At 38.0% G+C, this 15,553-nt stretch overlaps 1 protein-coding gene across 1 annotated transcript; it reads left to right on the forward strand.

Annotated features, from left to right (window-relative positions):
* Positions 1 to 12,524: 12,524 nt before the first annotated feature.
* On the forward strand, positions 12,525 to 15,092 carry LOC115431841 (ras-related protein Rap-2b). Its single transcript, XM_030152512.1, has 2 exons — positions 12,525 to 13,727; positions 14,306 to 15,092. The coding sequence occupies exon 1, from the start codon at positions 13,123 to 13,125 to the stop codon at positions 13,672 to 13,674; it is 552 nt and encodes a 183-aa protein (XP_030008372.1). The 5' UTR covers positions 12,525 to 13,122; the 3' UTR covers positions 13,675 to 13,727; positions 14,306 to 15,092.
* Positions 15,093 to 15,553: the final 461 nt, after the last annotated feature.

Below are 15,553 nucleotides of genomic sequence, written 5' to 3' on the forward strand. Positions count from 1 at the left end.
TGTGTGTGTGTGTGTGTGTGTGTAAGCTGATCCACTTGTCCTGGATTCCCTGCTAAACTTAGTCAAGTGACTGTGGTCATGGCTGGTCATCAGCACAGTTCAGTGAGCAGGAGCACTTTTGTCTGGGGGGGTGGGGTGGGGGAGTACCTGTTGCTAAACTCGGACAGACTCAGACCACATGATCTCACCGATCAACTGAATATCGATCCATGCAGAGACAGGAGTGGGCGACCACACTGTGAGTCACTGAGGCTTGACTCCAAGATTTTAAAGGTGGACGTTTAAGGTCACGTCCTCATCAAATCATTGACTGACCACAGGGTTTATAAGACACAACATCTTTAAACACAACGAGGTGGTTTTTTACAAGTTTTAATGCAACACTGAATCCCGAGAGAAAGTTAGATTTGCTCACTCTTTATTGATTTGTCTGCACTAGTTCTGTACATTAAATGTCTTTGTGAAGGTCTAAACAGTCCATTAAAGCCTCTGTTACAGTCTGTGGAGAGGCCTTCAGCTGGGTAGTACAACAGTAGGTTGAAGGTCGTGTCCACATTAAAGTGCATATACTTTGTTTTAGAAACCTGACATTGGATTAATGGGATAAATTCTGATTGTCCATACTAGCAGCATTGTACCCGTGGCGCCATTGTATGATAGCATGAGAGGCTAAAATTGCTCAGCATACCTCACAACATTTGAATACGGATACCAAATTGTGCCTAGTAGATAGTCAGGTAATGTTTGTCTTCATGTGGTGAGTTTGGCAGCGATTGGGCCTGTGAAGGCTGAGGAAAATCTGTACAAACGCCCTCCTGTGCTGCAACATCGATCAGACGTCGGATGTCGGACGGACACAGAACGTGCATTATATAGTAGGATTATAGCTGTATGTTATATATACAAAAAAAAATAGACTATAAACAGTAACAGAAGAGTGTTGATAATAGTTGCTTTAGCCTTTAGCCTTTAGCCTTTTACTTTACCTAAAAACACAAAAAGCAGAAAAAAAAAAGAGCCTTTGTTAGATCCAGTGTTCGGTTTGTCCAGTCTGGGCTACCATACCTGACAGAATATGTCACTTTCTCTGCAGATATAAAGTATTTCATTCATTCATTCATTCATTCATTCATCATCTGAACCTGCTTTATCCTCACTAGGGTCACAGGGGTTGCTGGAGCCCATCCCTGCCACCCATGGGTGAAGGCGGGGTACACCCTGGACACACCGCTAGGTCATCACAGGTCCAACACAAAGACAAACAACCAACCACTCTCACATTCACACCTATGGGCAGTTTTAGGAGGAAAAGGAAGCTGTAATACCTTGAGAGAACCATATAAAGTATTGGTTTTAACCCTATAACGCCAAACGTATCAAATTTGACACATGAGGTTTGAAGCCCTCTACATGATCAGTGTGATATTTTATTTCTTGAAAAACCTGATGTATACAATTAGATACATGCAATACATGGATAATCAACCAGGGGGGAGAAAGTTGTTGCACCAGAGGCCTTTCCAGTGACACTACAAGATTGTCATCAATGAGGAAAGAGGCAGAACTTTGCCAATTTTGAAAAGGAATTACCAATTTGTTAGACATGTTTGTGTTATATTATGTTTTTGTCTGTTCAAAAATAATAATATTTGACCATTGAGACCTGATGTATCAAATATGATACAAAATCGAAACTCATACATGGAAACTGATATTTGAAAAAAGTTTTGGGGGTTGTTCAGAAGGACCAATAAAAGACTCCAGCTTCAAAGAACTGGAATTTTCTGTCAATGATTTGATGGTACAGTGTTAAGCTAACAAAAGCACAATATTTCATATGATGATTATTATATTATATCCCAGTTCTGTAAATATATCCCACTAAATCTAACAAACAATTCTATAATAAAATAAGGTCATTTACAGCATTCAGTTCAAAATGTGTTAAACCTGTCTGTCTTGATTGTTTATATGTTGACTAAGATGGATAATTCTGGCATTTTGAGAGCATAATTTTCTACCAAATCTAACTACTGTCAATGCATCACACAGTTAATAATGCAGTAATTAAATCAAAACGTGCCCAAATAATTATAGGTATTAGATTCGTTTACATGCTGTTTTGTTATTTTGGTATGAGAGGCTACAGTATGGGCATCCTTAAACACGTACACATTTTCTGCCCTAAATATCAGATAAGTAACCTACTATATTAGAAGTCACAAGTATTATATAAGCAGTGAAGACAGTTATTTTATTTGTATCTATTCGAGGTCTTGTGTGAAACCCCGATAGACCTCTGAGAGTTTTCAATTCCAATCCCCATTTATCACAGATTGTGTGTGTGTGAGTGGAGTGGGTTAGTGCACACATCCATACGTACACACCTCCTATTTAAATGGATGAATCGCTGCCATTGTGTTTAGCAGAAACAGTAATTACATTGCTGCTGGGATTCTGTTGTTCCTCTTTGGCTACGCTGTTGAACTGTGGACATCTGGTAATGACAAGAATATTCACATCTGCCTGAGGACTCTACAGTTCTGCTGCAGCTTCTCGTGGCAATCTTCAAGCCCCAAACAGCAAAAAGAACCCACTCGCACACATCACGACTCATTATTATGAACTTCCCCATCAGCTGCTGTGAGGAAGTGAGAATGTCAGAGTGTACTGTGTGATGCTGATGGTTACTGTGACTCTCAACTCTAAACTTTAACCCCCAGCAGTCAACTGTACTGAGCTGGATAGAGCTGTGTGTATTATTAATATCGGGCAAATTCCACACATGAAAGGCTGCCTTGTGGCCTGCATGAAAGACACTGTGTCTTCTTTGTGTGTCTCTTTCTTTGTTTCATTCTATCTGCTACTGCTTCGGATCGCTGCTTTCTGCCTGTCTTACATCATGTATTCTCTTGTTTTTTTTGTTTTTTTTTTATTTCATTTTGTGATCAGTTTAGTTAAAGATGTTATATGTCATTGTGTCAGTGTCTGAGATTGTGTCAGTTTCTCTCTCACTGTTCCAGCTTTGTTGGATTGATGCATATTAAGACATTTGACCTAAGACAACAGCCTTTTGTCTTCAGTGTTTCTGCAGGACAATACTGTGTTGTCATCCAGAAAAATGTCCGCTGAATATTTTATCCCTCAGGCATTTGTGCAATATATGTTCAGAAAGTGACAAAGAAAAAAGTTCCACGTAAAAACACATTCTACTAAAACACAAACTTCTAATATTTGTTGCATATTATGTGAAATCCATATAGACTTTTCAGTGGTGGTTCTAATATTGCTGTGTAAAGTGGCACGTACACTGAACATTTCAAAGCGCTCTCACCTCAGTGTGGAGGCTCTTTTTTACCTAACATGTGAACAACGTCTGACCTCATGCAGAAAAATTCAACATAGAGGCTTGGATGTGAATCTGCTGCCCTCAGCTGGACAAAGCCTCTCACTGCAGAACAGATAGGCACAGGTAAATTAGCTTAAATACCCCATGAATTTAAAAAAATGCAATTAGAGTAGACATTTTCTGAGATGTTACCAGCACAAGAATGATTTTCACCACTACTTTCAGTCGAGTATGTTCATGAACTGAGGAGACAAATATGTATACACTTCTCCAATGAAAAACTACAGTTAACCCTATATTGGCCAAGTGACTATTTTTGGTAATTTCCGCATGCATTATAAGACAGTGACAGCAACAGTTACAATAAGGGAACAATCTCAGGTCCAATGTGGTCTACAGGGTCTGTAAGATCCACCTCTGCATGAACAGTGAGTGGACCTGCTTTGTTAGGTACCATGAAGTAATGGTACTAATGTAAGGAATGATGTTCAAAGGGATAATGTGGATGTGGACAGGGGTCTGGATCAGCACTCATGTTGGTCTAATGTTCTAAAATACATGTTCCTTTCACCTTACATGTGTTTTTCTTTTATTTTTTATGTATATTTCTTGGATTTAAAAAAAAGAGAAGTATTTATTGATTTTTGCCACATATAGGCAAGGAACCAAATATAGTCACTTCACTGACTTTGATTTTCTACATAACCATAAAAAATTTAGAAAAATTTCACAAAAGTTATAGTCTCGTTATGTCCTCAAATAACACACTAAGGTTTAAATTTTGAATTTCAGAGTATTTCTATGAGTGACCTATAAAGGGTTAAGAAAAGTCAACACAGTTTTTTTTTTTTTTGCTGTTTTTTTATACAATTTTACATTTGAGTTGTCTGTTTTATTCAATATATAAATCAACTTTCCTGTTTTAATCTACCCCTAGATATTATGTCCACTTTTTTTTATCATGTGCAAAAATTTCCAAATACACTTGACTTTACTCACAATATATTTGTGAAAAACAAACAATAAACAAACCCCCCCCCCAAAAAAAAAAAAACCAGACATATGATACACAACATTTACAACAGTATCCTTCAGAGTCAATAACTTTTAGATCTAAATTTGGCCCCTTCAGGTCAACTGGCAGCAATAACACATCACTAATAATCAATAATACATTATGATAATCAATACAAAATAATGTGAGAAAAATACAAGGTGTAAAATTTGCAAATTAAAACAAAGATTAACATATATGTTTAAAAGAATGGATGAGTAGATTTTACTAATTACTATTAGTGTTAAGAAGTGTGATGGCTGTGGAGATCTGTTTGGTTTTGATTACTGGATATTTGTAGAGGAAACCTGAGAACTACGTAGAAGAAGAACACTGGACAGATTACAGACACTCTCAAGGAATATTATAGACTTTTAAACCTTATCTCATATTGCATGTGTGTAGACATGTATGCATATTAGTGTATGCATGTATGCATTTGTTATTGTAAACATATGTACTGGTGTATATTTATATGTGTGAGTGTATATACAGATATTTTATTTTTATTCACTATTGTGAACATGGACAATTATATATTTTTATGAGTGGGTGTATACGTGTGTGGAAATATGTATACAGTTATTAAGTATAGATGGGTATATTTGTGTGTTTTGTAATGCTTTGTAAAATCTCCTTCAATTAACCCTCCGGTATCCTGTCCAGCGAGGCCCTTACTAAGCACCAAGTGTGCCTTTTTGGCACACTTGTGGAATAATGTCAAAAAAAAATTCATACAGTTTGTTTTTAATTCTTTTACACTTTTTTCTATTTCATCAACTTGAGCCGTAAATAAAAATACCAAATACTCAATAATTGTCACATTTTTTAACCCTTTAAATGCCGTGTTTGTAATGTAAACAAGCTTTTTTTTTTTGAAGCAAAAAACACAAAAAAATTATTTTTTTTCAATATACTACATAAAAAGTGGATCACATATTATTTGATTTTTTGCAGCCTGGCATATGTCAATGATTAACAGCAACATTGGTTAATTTGCATGATTATTTTTGGCACTAGGTCAAATGTTCGAAGTACTAGCATCTGTCACCAATTGTGCGTAAAATGCACACCTATAAATCAAACTATTAAATGTTATATATTGATTTATTTTTCTGCTCTAATTTGATTTTATTTTTGTAAATCAAGGTCAGCCCTAATCATACATATCAAATGGAAGAAATAGTGCGTTTTAGGCACACTTGGGAGACAGATGCTAGTCTTGTAATTTTCTTTTGTTTACAATGTGCACATTTTAGTTGGTGGCCAGAATTTTAAAGATCATGCAAAAATGAACAACTTTTGAATTCTAACCTTATTTAAATTGTGAAAAATAATATGAAGTTTTTTAAAACAAAGTGCAATGTGTGCCTAAAAGGCGCACCTGGATACCGGAGGGTTAAATAAAAGCCTATTTTAAAAAAATAAAGAAACCTGAGGGCAAAATCTGAAGTTCTTAGTGCAGGAGTTGTGTCATACAGGTTTGACTGTGCTTTCTTTAGCAGCTGTTTGTTGCACCATTCAGACATAATTTTCTGCTGGTGAATATGATCTTGCTGCAAACACTGACTATCTTTATAAGAACATTTTGTGGTTAATTGATAAAAACCAATAAATAAAAGAAAACATTAACCCTACCTCAATAAAACATCTATAAAACAGAGTCATCATTGTCTTGTCAACCTGAAAGATGCTGTTTTTTGTTTTTTTTGTTTTTTTATTTTGTTTACAGTGTTACAGTTAAAGCATAAGGGGATATTCTTAGAAACCCTTATTCATAATCCATAGCCTCCATACAGGTGTGGCTTTATAAATATGAGCTCTAATCATAAGATGTTGGTGGAAAACATTTATTTATACTTTGATGCTGAAATGATGAATGAGCATCTCCCACATGTGAATAATACATAAATCAAAACACACACATTGCTGTCAGGGATAAGTGGAAGTACAAACTATGAAAATAAAGTAATTAATCCAAGGTCAAGAGGCTATAAACAGTTTGACCAAGCCAAGTATTAAAAATTAGTCACGACTCTCTCCATTTTGCACTGCCTGTAAGTTGTTGTCTGAGAGGCTTCTGCGTCCCACTGGGGTGAAAACGTTGAAGGAGACTTATCTCTGTCATTAATTAGCTCAGTGGTCTCAGACATTTTAATTAGTCTACTGTCACTCTCTAAGGATCACAAGTGTGGATTAAAGAACCTGTCGCATGTACATCTTATTGTCTTGTTGTAGATGTTCACCTTTTACTGAATGGATCACACAGGGGCCGTCCTTGAGCTATTTAAGGCTATTTCAATTAGAGCATGCTGGGGATGATATGAGATGAAAGTGGTATTAGGTTAGGGCCAATAAGCAGAGGCCCCTTGGTAGATGTTATAAAGAGCTATAACAAGGGAAGCTAAGATCGGTGGATTAAAAAGTTTAAGTGGTGCAAACACAGCAGAACTCTGTGATTTTCCGAGTCTAATTTAACTATTTTTTATCTTCACAAAATGCAGTTCGATGTACGCACTTGTACACAAACCATTAAAGCAGGATCATAAAATAGAAAGTTATCTATAATTAAGAGGTTTTTAAAGCTATATGCATACCATGAGTCAGCAGATTTGTAGAAATATGATTAAAAATTATCTTTGAAATATATAGCATTTTCATATGGCACTGAAGGAAGGAACTTTCCTCCTGTGTCAAAGATTTTACAGTGTAATACATATTCCAAAATGAATAAAACCAAAAGTATAGGAAGTACTAAGATACTCAATACCGAGAGGCTAAAAGAGTTACAGTACAAATAAACTAGAAGCACTCGGAGAGCGCAGACCTCCGCCAAGGCTGATCAGTGGCCCCCCCCCCGTGGGCCCCCCCACGCCAAGGAGGTTATGTTTTTGCCAGGGTTTGTTTGTCTGTCTGTTTGTTTGTTTGTCTGTCCGTTAGTGTGCAACATAACTCAAAAAGTTATGGACAGATTTTGATGAAATTTTCTGGTCTGTCCCCCCCCCCCCCCCCCCCCCCCCCCCGTGGGCCCCCCCCCCCCCGATCACCACCAAAATTTAATCATTTCTTCCTTATCCCATTTCCAACAAACCCTGAAAATTTCATCAAAATCTGTCCATAACTGTTTGAGTTATGTTGCACACTAACGGACAGACAAACAAACAAACAGACAGACAAACAAACCCTGGCAAAAACATAACCTCCTTGGCGGAGGTAAATATATATGTATTTATGGGATAGCCTTAGTCACCTCCAATCATTATATGCGTATATGATATGATAATGATGCACTGTTAGTGTACTGTTAAGTCCCACATGCAGTATTTCATTGGACCGCATTCTGCTTTGATTACATGACAAATTCGACCTATGTAATGTTTATACAGTATCACCACAAACATCATATTTTTTTCTGTCTATGGTTGCATTCATTTTTCACCAAGATCCTGTATTGATGATGGAGAGTTGAGACCAGTACATTAAGTCTTCTCTAGCACATCCCATAGATTTTCAATGTGGTTCAGGGTCTGGATTCTGTGGTGGGCAATCCATGTGTGAAAATGATGTCTCATACTCCCTGAACCACTCTTTCACGAGCCTAATGAGCCTAGTGATTCCTGGTATTGTCCGATCTTTATGTTCCCCAGCAAATTTATGGCTGTTTAAGAAATGAGAGGCAAGTCATTCCATCAGTTGGGGTTAAGGAACTTGTTGCAGTGGAAACATATTGACCCCCGCAGTAATTACCCAATGGAAGGTCTAACTGACTTCGTTAGATAAACTGAGGTGGGGACTTTTATTTATTATTTCTATCAAATATGTGGAACATTTATCTTGTACGCTGTGGTTTGTCGCTGCTGAACCAATTGCGGGTACTTCATACACTACTGGGTAGATTAAGATTTGCAGTACTAAGTTATATTAATGTATCACATCATGTAAGTGTAAAACTGAAAAATACATAGAAATAGGAAATACTTTATTGTCTATTTTATGTACACACAAGGATCATGTTTGGTCTGCATTTGCAAAGATACATGTAAAAAAAAAAAAAGTGGGTATTGACACAGTACTGTGGCACGAAATATCGGTTTGTCTATTACCGCAGAGCTAATCAGCGCCCTCGTTATATCATGTGTAGACTGGTAACGTGTCACATCCCAAAACGTCACATCCTGAAAAACCTCAATCTCACTGACAGCACAGAGCAAAGAACACCATAAAACAATATACAGAGCATTTGCCACAATAATTCCCATTCTATACAATATACTATCACTAATTTGTTGTCATTTCCATTAATTGCCACAATACTGTGGCAGCAAAATTCATAAAAGAATGCATTAATGTATACGCCATATATCACCACAGTGCTGTGGTAACAAGAGGTGAATGAGTTCATGGAACAGTATCCATGACTGGCTCTAGTACAAATGCTAACCTTTGATTGGTTTTATGACAATAGACAAACCAATATTTCATACCACAATACTGTGGCAGTAGCCATTGCCAAAAAAAACCAAAAAAAAAAACCCACGCACACACACACACACACAAGTCACAAAATAATAAAAAAAAAAAATGTCTTCACATAAAACCACACATCATGTCACAACCAAACAATACATTTCACATTTTACATAAAAAAACTACATTAAGCAGAGCATCAGGTAGTTATTGGTGACAAGTAAGTTCTGCAATGTAAAATACTGTAAGCTGAGGTAGAGGTTGTATGTTTACTGAGATATGACAACTTCTGAAAAAACTTTTCCTCTGAAATTAAGTGGAGCAGCACTGAGTCAATTAGCATAAGATGGAAATTCTCAAGTAGAAGTGTGTCACAATTTGTATTTAAGTACGATACTTCAGTTAATGCACTGCACCAAGTAGACCTGGGCCCAAACAGGTTTGTAGAACACAACTCCAGAAGCTTCACTTCTGATTCTACAAGTCACTATAGGAGGTAAATTCATCGCGGCGTCTCCTGTGGAAGTGACATTAGATAACCATGTCTATCTAATTATCACTGCTGTGTGAAAATCAACTACTTCTCTTGTGTGCTGTGAGTAACAAGTCTGTACATTTAAAGCAACCATTCTCACAGATGTGACAATCCACATGACAAGGCTCTGGGTCAGATTACCCATACTCCCCATGGGGCAGAATGCTGATTGTCTTCAAATAGGCATGAGCCTGTTGTTTCCTGAGGGGATTTAGGGAGGAGTAGGCTCCGAGGCACTTGTAAAGCCCACATGACGAGCCAGTCCACATGTTTCAGCTGCTGTCACCTACAAACCTGTACAGTGCTGCAAAGTATTTAGGGGCGTGTTTGCATATGAATGTGCACTTTCTTTTTTTGTGCGTAGGTGTATAACAATCTAGAGAACATTATGACATATCCTTTGAGCTCTGGTTCAACAGCCACAGTCATACATTCTGACTCACAGATTTACTTCCCCGTTCTCTGGTCTAACTGCACTGTGCAAAGGTCTGCGGAATCGTTGGTGGTGATTTGTGGGTGAATTAAAATTCTATCGATCTAGCAGAGTTTTCCTTGCCATCCCCCGAGGTGATGAGGTCACAACTGTGGTTTAATCATCACTACGTTCGGCTGATGGGTATTGATTGAAAACATAGAAACAGTGGTTGTTTCAGAATTTTTATGAGAATGTAATGATGAGCTAGCACACACACATGTACATGCAAACAGGAAAATACAATTACACGTACTGTTTGTACAGGTTTGTTTTATAAACCTGTAAAAACTACCTGTATAAAACAAGGTGCTGTTTCCTCTTGGATGACAGGTAAAATCACAAGTCAGGAGCTGTGGATAAGTTCCAGATTCAGAATAACTCTAAGAAAGTATTCAGACAACAATAAACTTTTTCTTCCTGGTAGGGCGGACAGCAGCAGCGAGCTATTGATCTGGCTGATGACAGAAAGGAGGCTCAAGAGTACAAGTCACTGAGCAAGGAAATGAAGATTAATCTGATATCACGCTATGTCCACAAACAAAATAAACACAGGAGCGTGTGAATGTGAAAGAAAAAAGCCTGTAATGTGTCAACTGCAGGGTCATTAATGTGTCACATGCAGGGTCATGCTTCAGTGGAACAGTGACTCATTTCTGCTGTGTCATACCATTTAAGTTTCCTGATGATCTTAAACATCATGTAGTAACTTGAAGACGCTCATCTTAAAGCACAATCTTCCACTTAACCCTTTCATGCATGGTACAGATAACTGAACGCTATCTGGGTTAATACAGTTTGTGGTAACCTTTTTTTTTTTTTTTTTAATTCTGCTTGTTAAATAATGCATGTTTATATTTGTATAATTCAGACATTTAGACATGTGTGTTTTGAATTCCAGCAGTGTTCATTTTGAGGTTTCTGCCTACATTTAATTATTACTTTGAGATTTTCTTCCTCTTTCTGTTATTTCTAAAAAATGAATTGCTTTTTCAATAATTTAGCTGATACCAAAACCTCAAATAAGACATGATAATCACTTCTTTATTGTCAGCTGTGTCTTTAAGAGTCTTAAAGGGAGTCTTATATACGACCTTTTACTTAACATCTTTTAGAGATAGACCAATAAATCAGTGTTGATAGGATGTTTAACAACCCATCAACTCACTGCTGTTGGTTAATGTTATGCTTCTAAAATGGAATGCTGACTTATAGGGAAAATAATTGTTCAAAAACAGCTATGAATTGCTCCGAACTAGATCTTTTATGGATATTCAGTGACACATTTAATGAATAATTATATAGATTTTCTTTGTCTAACAATAATTTTAATGAGGGTAGTTCATTTCAGACATGTGTAATGGGTTTTCAGTGTCTAGTACTTTAAATAATCTACTTTTTTTCTACTCCAAATTATTATCATTATTATTATTATTATTATTATTATTATTATTATTATTATTATTATTATTATTATTATCATTTTTTCTTTTCAGGAGTAGTAGTAGTACTAGCAGTATCGTTGTTGCTGTTATTATTGTACTGGTCAAACCCCAGCATTCATCCATTCATTAATTTTCTGAACTGTAATCCTTGAGAAGGTCCTGGGGGTACCTGAGCCTATCTCAGCAACCAGTGGTGAAGGTGGGTATACCCCAAGCTTGTCACCAGTTCTTCAAAAGGCTAACATATACAGATGAACAACCATTCATTCTAGAATCCCAACATCTATGGGTAAATACAGTAATGAAAAAAAGTTTTTGGACACTCTTAAAATTGTACATAATCTCAAATATTGTCATGAAATATTTGCAGAAAAATATTTTATGTTTCAAAAGGTGTGCATCAGACAAATACAAACACATGCAAATTATTTTATTTTATTTGTTTTTGTTAACAAGGAGAAAATTCTTGACAATTTCAACATGTGCCCTGAATGTGTTTCAATTATTTTGCTGAAATGTCCAGTTTTGACCACAATGAAACAGAGCACGTGCGTACGGGATCATGTGGGTTTCGAGAATGGCACAATACTTGGCAGAGTTCAATGACTTAAGGCTGATTCTTAATGCAATATCACAAATTCATGGAGTGTCCAAAGACTTTTAACACCACTGCAGAGATGAACAACCACTCATTCTTGAATCCCATCAGCAATGGTCAAATAAATGATGTAACAGTGTAATGTAATAATGAAAAAGGCTTTTCAGTATGAGCTTAATTAAATAATAACAAACCATCTTTACAGAATATGGGCCATTTTTCCTAATGATTTGTTTATGAAATGGTTAAAATTATGGATAAAATGGGATATCTATTACAGAGTGTTTCATAATATTTGATATACTTGGTTGCAGATAATGACGCTATAATAGAGTTAAAATATCTAAATAAAGTTTCCTAGGTCCTAAGGGTTAATAAGTTGAAGGGTAGATGGCCCATTCCAGTAAAGTGTAAGAATGAGTCAAGCAGTAGTAAGCCCAAGGATCAGTGATGTCGAAACTAAGGTGTGGCAGGTCTGCGTGGTAGGACTGAGAGCAGTCGCGCTGACTGTGCGATAAGAGCTGCACTGCACCTTTAACTAACTAAACACTGGAGAGTATTTATTGAGTGACGTGGGACGTAGACTGCGTGGAGAGTGTGGGCAGGAAGCACGGAAAGCGCACGGCGGAGCTTCGACAAGTTAGCTGTTGTGAGCTAAAGCTAGACCGGAAACGAGCTTCCTGAGGCGCTAATAACGTGATAATATTGCTAAAGGAAGCTGTTGTGAGTTGTTAGTAGAATATATTTATTAAATTATCATATTTATGAGCGTATTAGACATGAATTTGAGTGGTAACTAGGCTTCTTTTGCCGGATATTTACTATAAACTCACTGTTGTTTTAAAGGCTAAAACCGGAAGTGCTAGCTTACATTGACGTTGTTTTGATTCTGGCAAAGCGAACAGGGAGCGCACGGTGGCTACTTGAACGAAAACGGGGGAAGCTCGCTCAAGAACCGGCTGGGCTGTTGCTGTAGACTCAGCATGCCACAATACAAATGCTGAATGCGGCTCCGGAAAAAAACGTATTTACACCCCGAGCGGCGATAGTTGACGACCACGCCCCGTATCCACCGACCGGAGCCTGTACAAAAGTGCTGGCGGAGGCGCAACTGTGAGCGGTTTGAAACCCAGCTGGGCGGCTAGCGGGCTCACGGCGGAGAGGAAGCAGGAGTGTCGGCTGGGGGTAACTGTTTGGGAACCATGAGAGAGTACAAAGTAGTGGTTCTCGGGTCCGGAGGGGTCGGCAAATCTGCACTAACCGTCCAGTTCGTGACGGGATCTTTTATAGAGAAATACGACCCCACAATAGAGGATTTCTACAGGAAGGAGATCGAGGTGGACTCGTCTCCGTCCGTCCTGGAGATCCTAGACACGGCGGGGACCGAGCAGTTCGCCTCCATGCGAGACCTGTACATCAAAAACGGGCAGGGTTTCATCCTGGTCTACAGTCTGGTGAACCAACAGAGCTTCCAGGATATCAAACCCATGAGAGATCAGATCATTCGTGTGAAAAGGTACGAGAGAGTGCCGATGATTCTGGTTGGAAACAAAGTGGACCTGGAGGGGGAAAGGGAGGTGTCGTCCGGTGAGGGGAAGGCATTGGCGGACGACTGGAACTGCCCGTTCATGGAAACTTCGGCCAAAAATAAAAGCTCTGTGGATGAACTGTTTGCAGAAATAGTCCGACAGATGAACTATGCCTCAACACCAAATGGCGACGATCAGTGTTGTTCGTCTTGTGTCATTCTTTAAGAAAAAGGACAACCTTAAAGTTTTATTCTTTGCTCGGTTTTAAGTTTGCAATGGTAAGTTGAACCACCACAGACTTGACATGTAAAGCTGACATTAGTAACAGTTTATTAAGTCACATGATACAATCAGTACACTATTTCTAAAGTTGTAATTGAGATCTTTCATAGCACATGTTAAGTACTGGGTAGAAATGGTATAATAACGGGTGCAATCCCCACTGTAGCTTCATTTTGAAACTTTAACTTTGTGCTTCTGTGCCACTTCTTGTTCCTCTGAGTTCAGTATTAACTGTTTGACCTAAGGTAGGATACTTGCTGTCTATTGTTTTGTCATGCAGATTGGGGAAGTGTGTGACTCATTTGCTGAACTGGAAGGACAAGTTATGAGTTATGAATTAATTAGGCTTATAAAGTTAGTGAGTTTGACATGTAAACTTAGAATCTCAAATTATTAAACAAGTGGTTTTCCAGAATGAGGTTAACTGCAGTCAAGACATTCTAGTTTTTCCTCTCTGACCTACATTCAGGGATCTGCAAGTCAAGTTTTGTTAATCCTGGCCTATGTTTCTTTAGATCTTTTCTACCAAGTCGCTCTAATTCATTCATGACTCTTTGTTTCTTGTTTGTGGCAGTGTGTTGCACCAAGTGTGTACTGTTGAGCTCTTCTTCGTGTCTCGCCCTGGCCTTTGAGGAAAATGAAGGGAGGAATGCTACAGGGGGACGAGAGGAGGAGGAGGGGAGCAACTGAGACAGAGGGAGGGGTCCACTCTTCAGGAATTCTGCTGGGTTGGAATATCTTCTCTGCGCGATCAGTGTCCACCAGTGATGTCAACGCAGTGTCGAACCAGAGTTTCAGCAACACCCCCCCTCATACCAGTTCCAACTGTACTTACAACTGGAACTAAGCCTCTTATGGAAAAGTTATGGAGAGCCACACTTAGAGACACTCATAAATGGATATTTCTGTATAAGAAGAGGAGAGAGAGATAAAGTATATTTTGTTAAATGACTGCACATCTTGGGGTGAGGGAAGATTTGGGTGACATCTCAGCCTAACCCATTTTGGAGAAATGCTCCTCAACACTCCAAATCTTTTATTCCCAAAGTCAAAAGAATTTGACACCACTTAATTGCTGGTGGAGTAACGTGAAGAGTGCCACTTTTTTTCCTTCATCACCTCTTCAATGTGTGAGAGGACCTTAACTGAAGTGACATGAGGATGGTGACCCAATCGCCCTTGTGTCGAGTGCCTTTCCAAAACAAATCAGCTGTTCAGATTTAGTGCCAACCTACATGTATCACCAAAAGAACCCTTCAAACATGGCAATCCACAAACTAGTGAACTGTTCTTCTGGATAATCTCGTAGGGGTGGAGGCAAAAAAAAGAAAAAAAAAACTACATTAGGCTTTTTGTTAATGGAATGGCGGTTTTCTCTATGTTTTATGTTGGCCTTTTTGAAGTCCGAGGGGTTCATTTGAAATGTCTGCTTGGTCTGGCCAAACTTAGTATATCTTAAAATGCACAGGTACTGGAACTCCCCCTAGACATGACAACAACACCAAACGCTTAAATTCCAGACCAGTTAAATCAAAGGAATTCTGTTTGTTCTGTTTATTTTGTTGTTGTTTTTAACAGGAAATGTGATGATGTACTGTTGAAAAAATTAACCTGATTGTAAGTTTATTTTCAGACCAGCCTTTTAACCATGGGCTGTCTGTTTTAAAAACAAGACTTTTAATACAAATTGCATTTTTTAAAAAAGAAACAAGGCTGTGTTTTCTCTTTGTTGACATGTATTCATATCCCCAAAATCGAGGTTTGAGGATATAATGGTTTTACCCCAATCACCACCGCCGGATATTTTTTATGTGAATGTGAT

Source organism: Sphaeramia orbicularis, chromosome 13 (genome assembly GCF_902148855.1).
Source record: "Sphaeramia orbicularis chromosome 13, fSphaOr1.1, whole genome shotgun sequence".
Lineage (NCBI taxonomy): Eukaryota > Metazoa > Chordata > Actinopteri > Kurtiformes > Apogonidae > Sphaeramia > Sphaeramia orbicularis.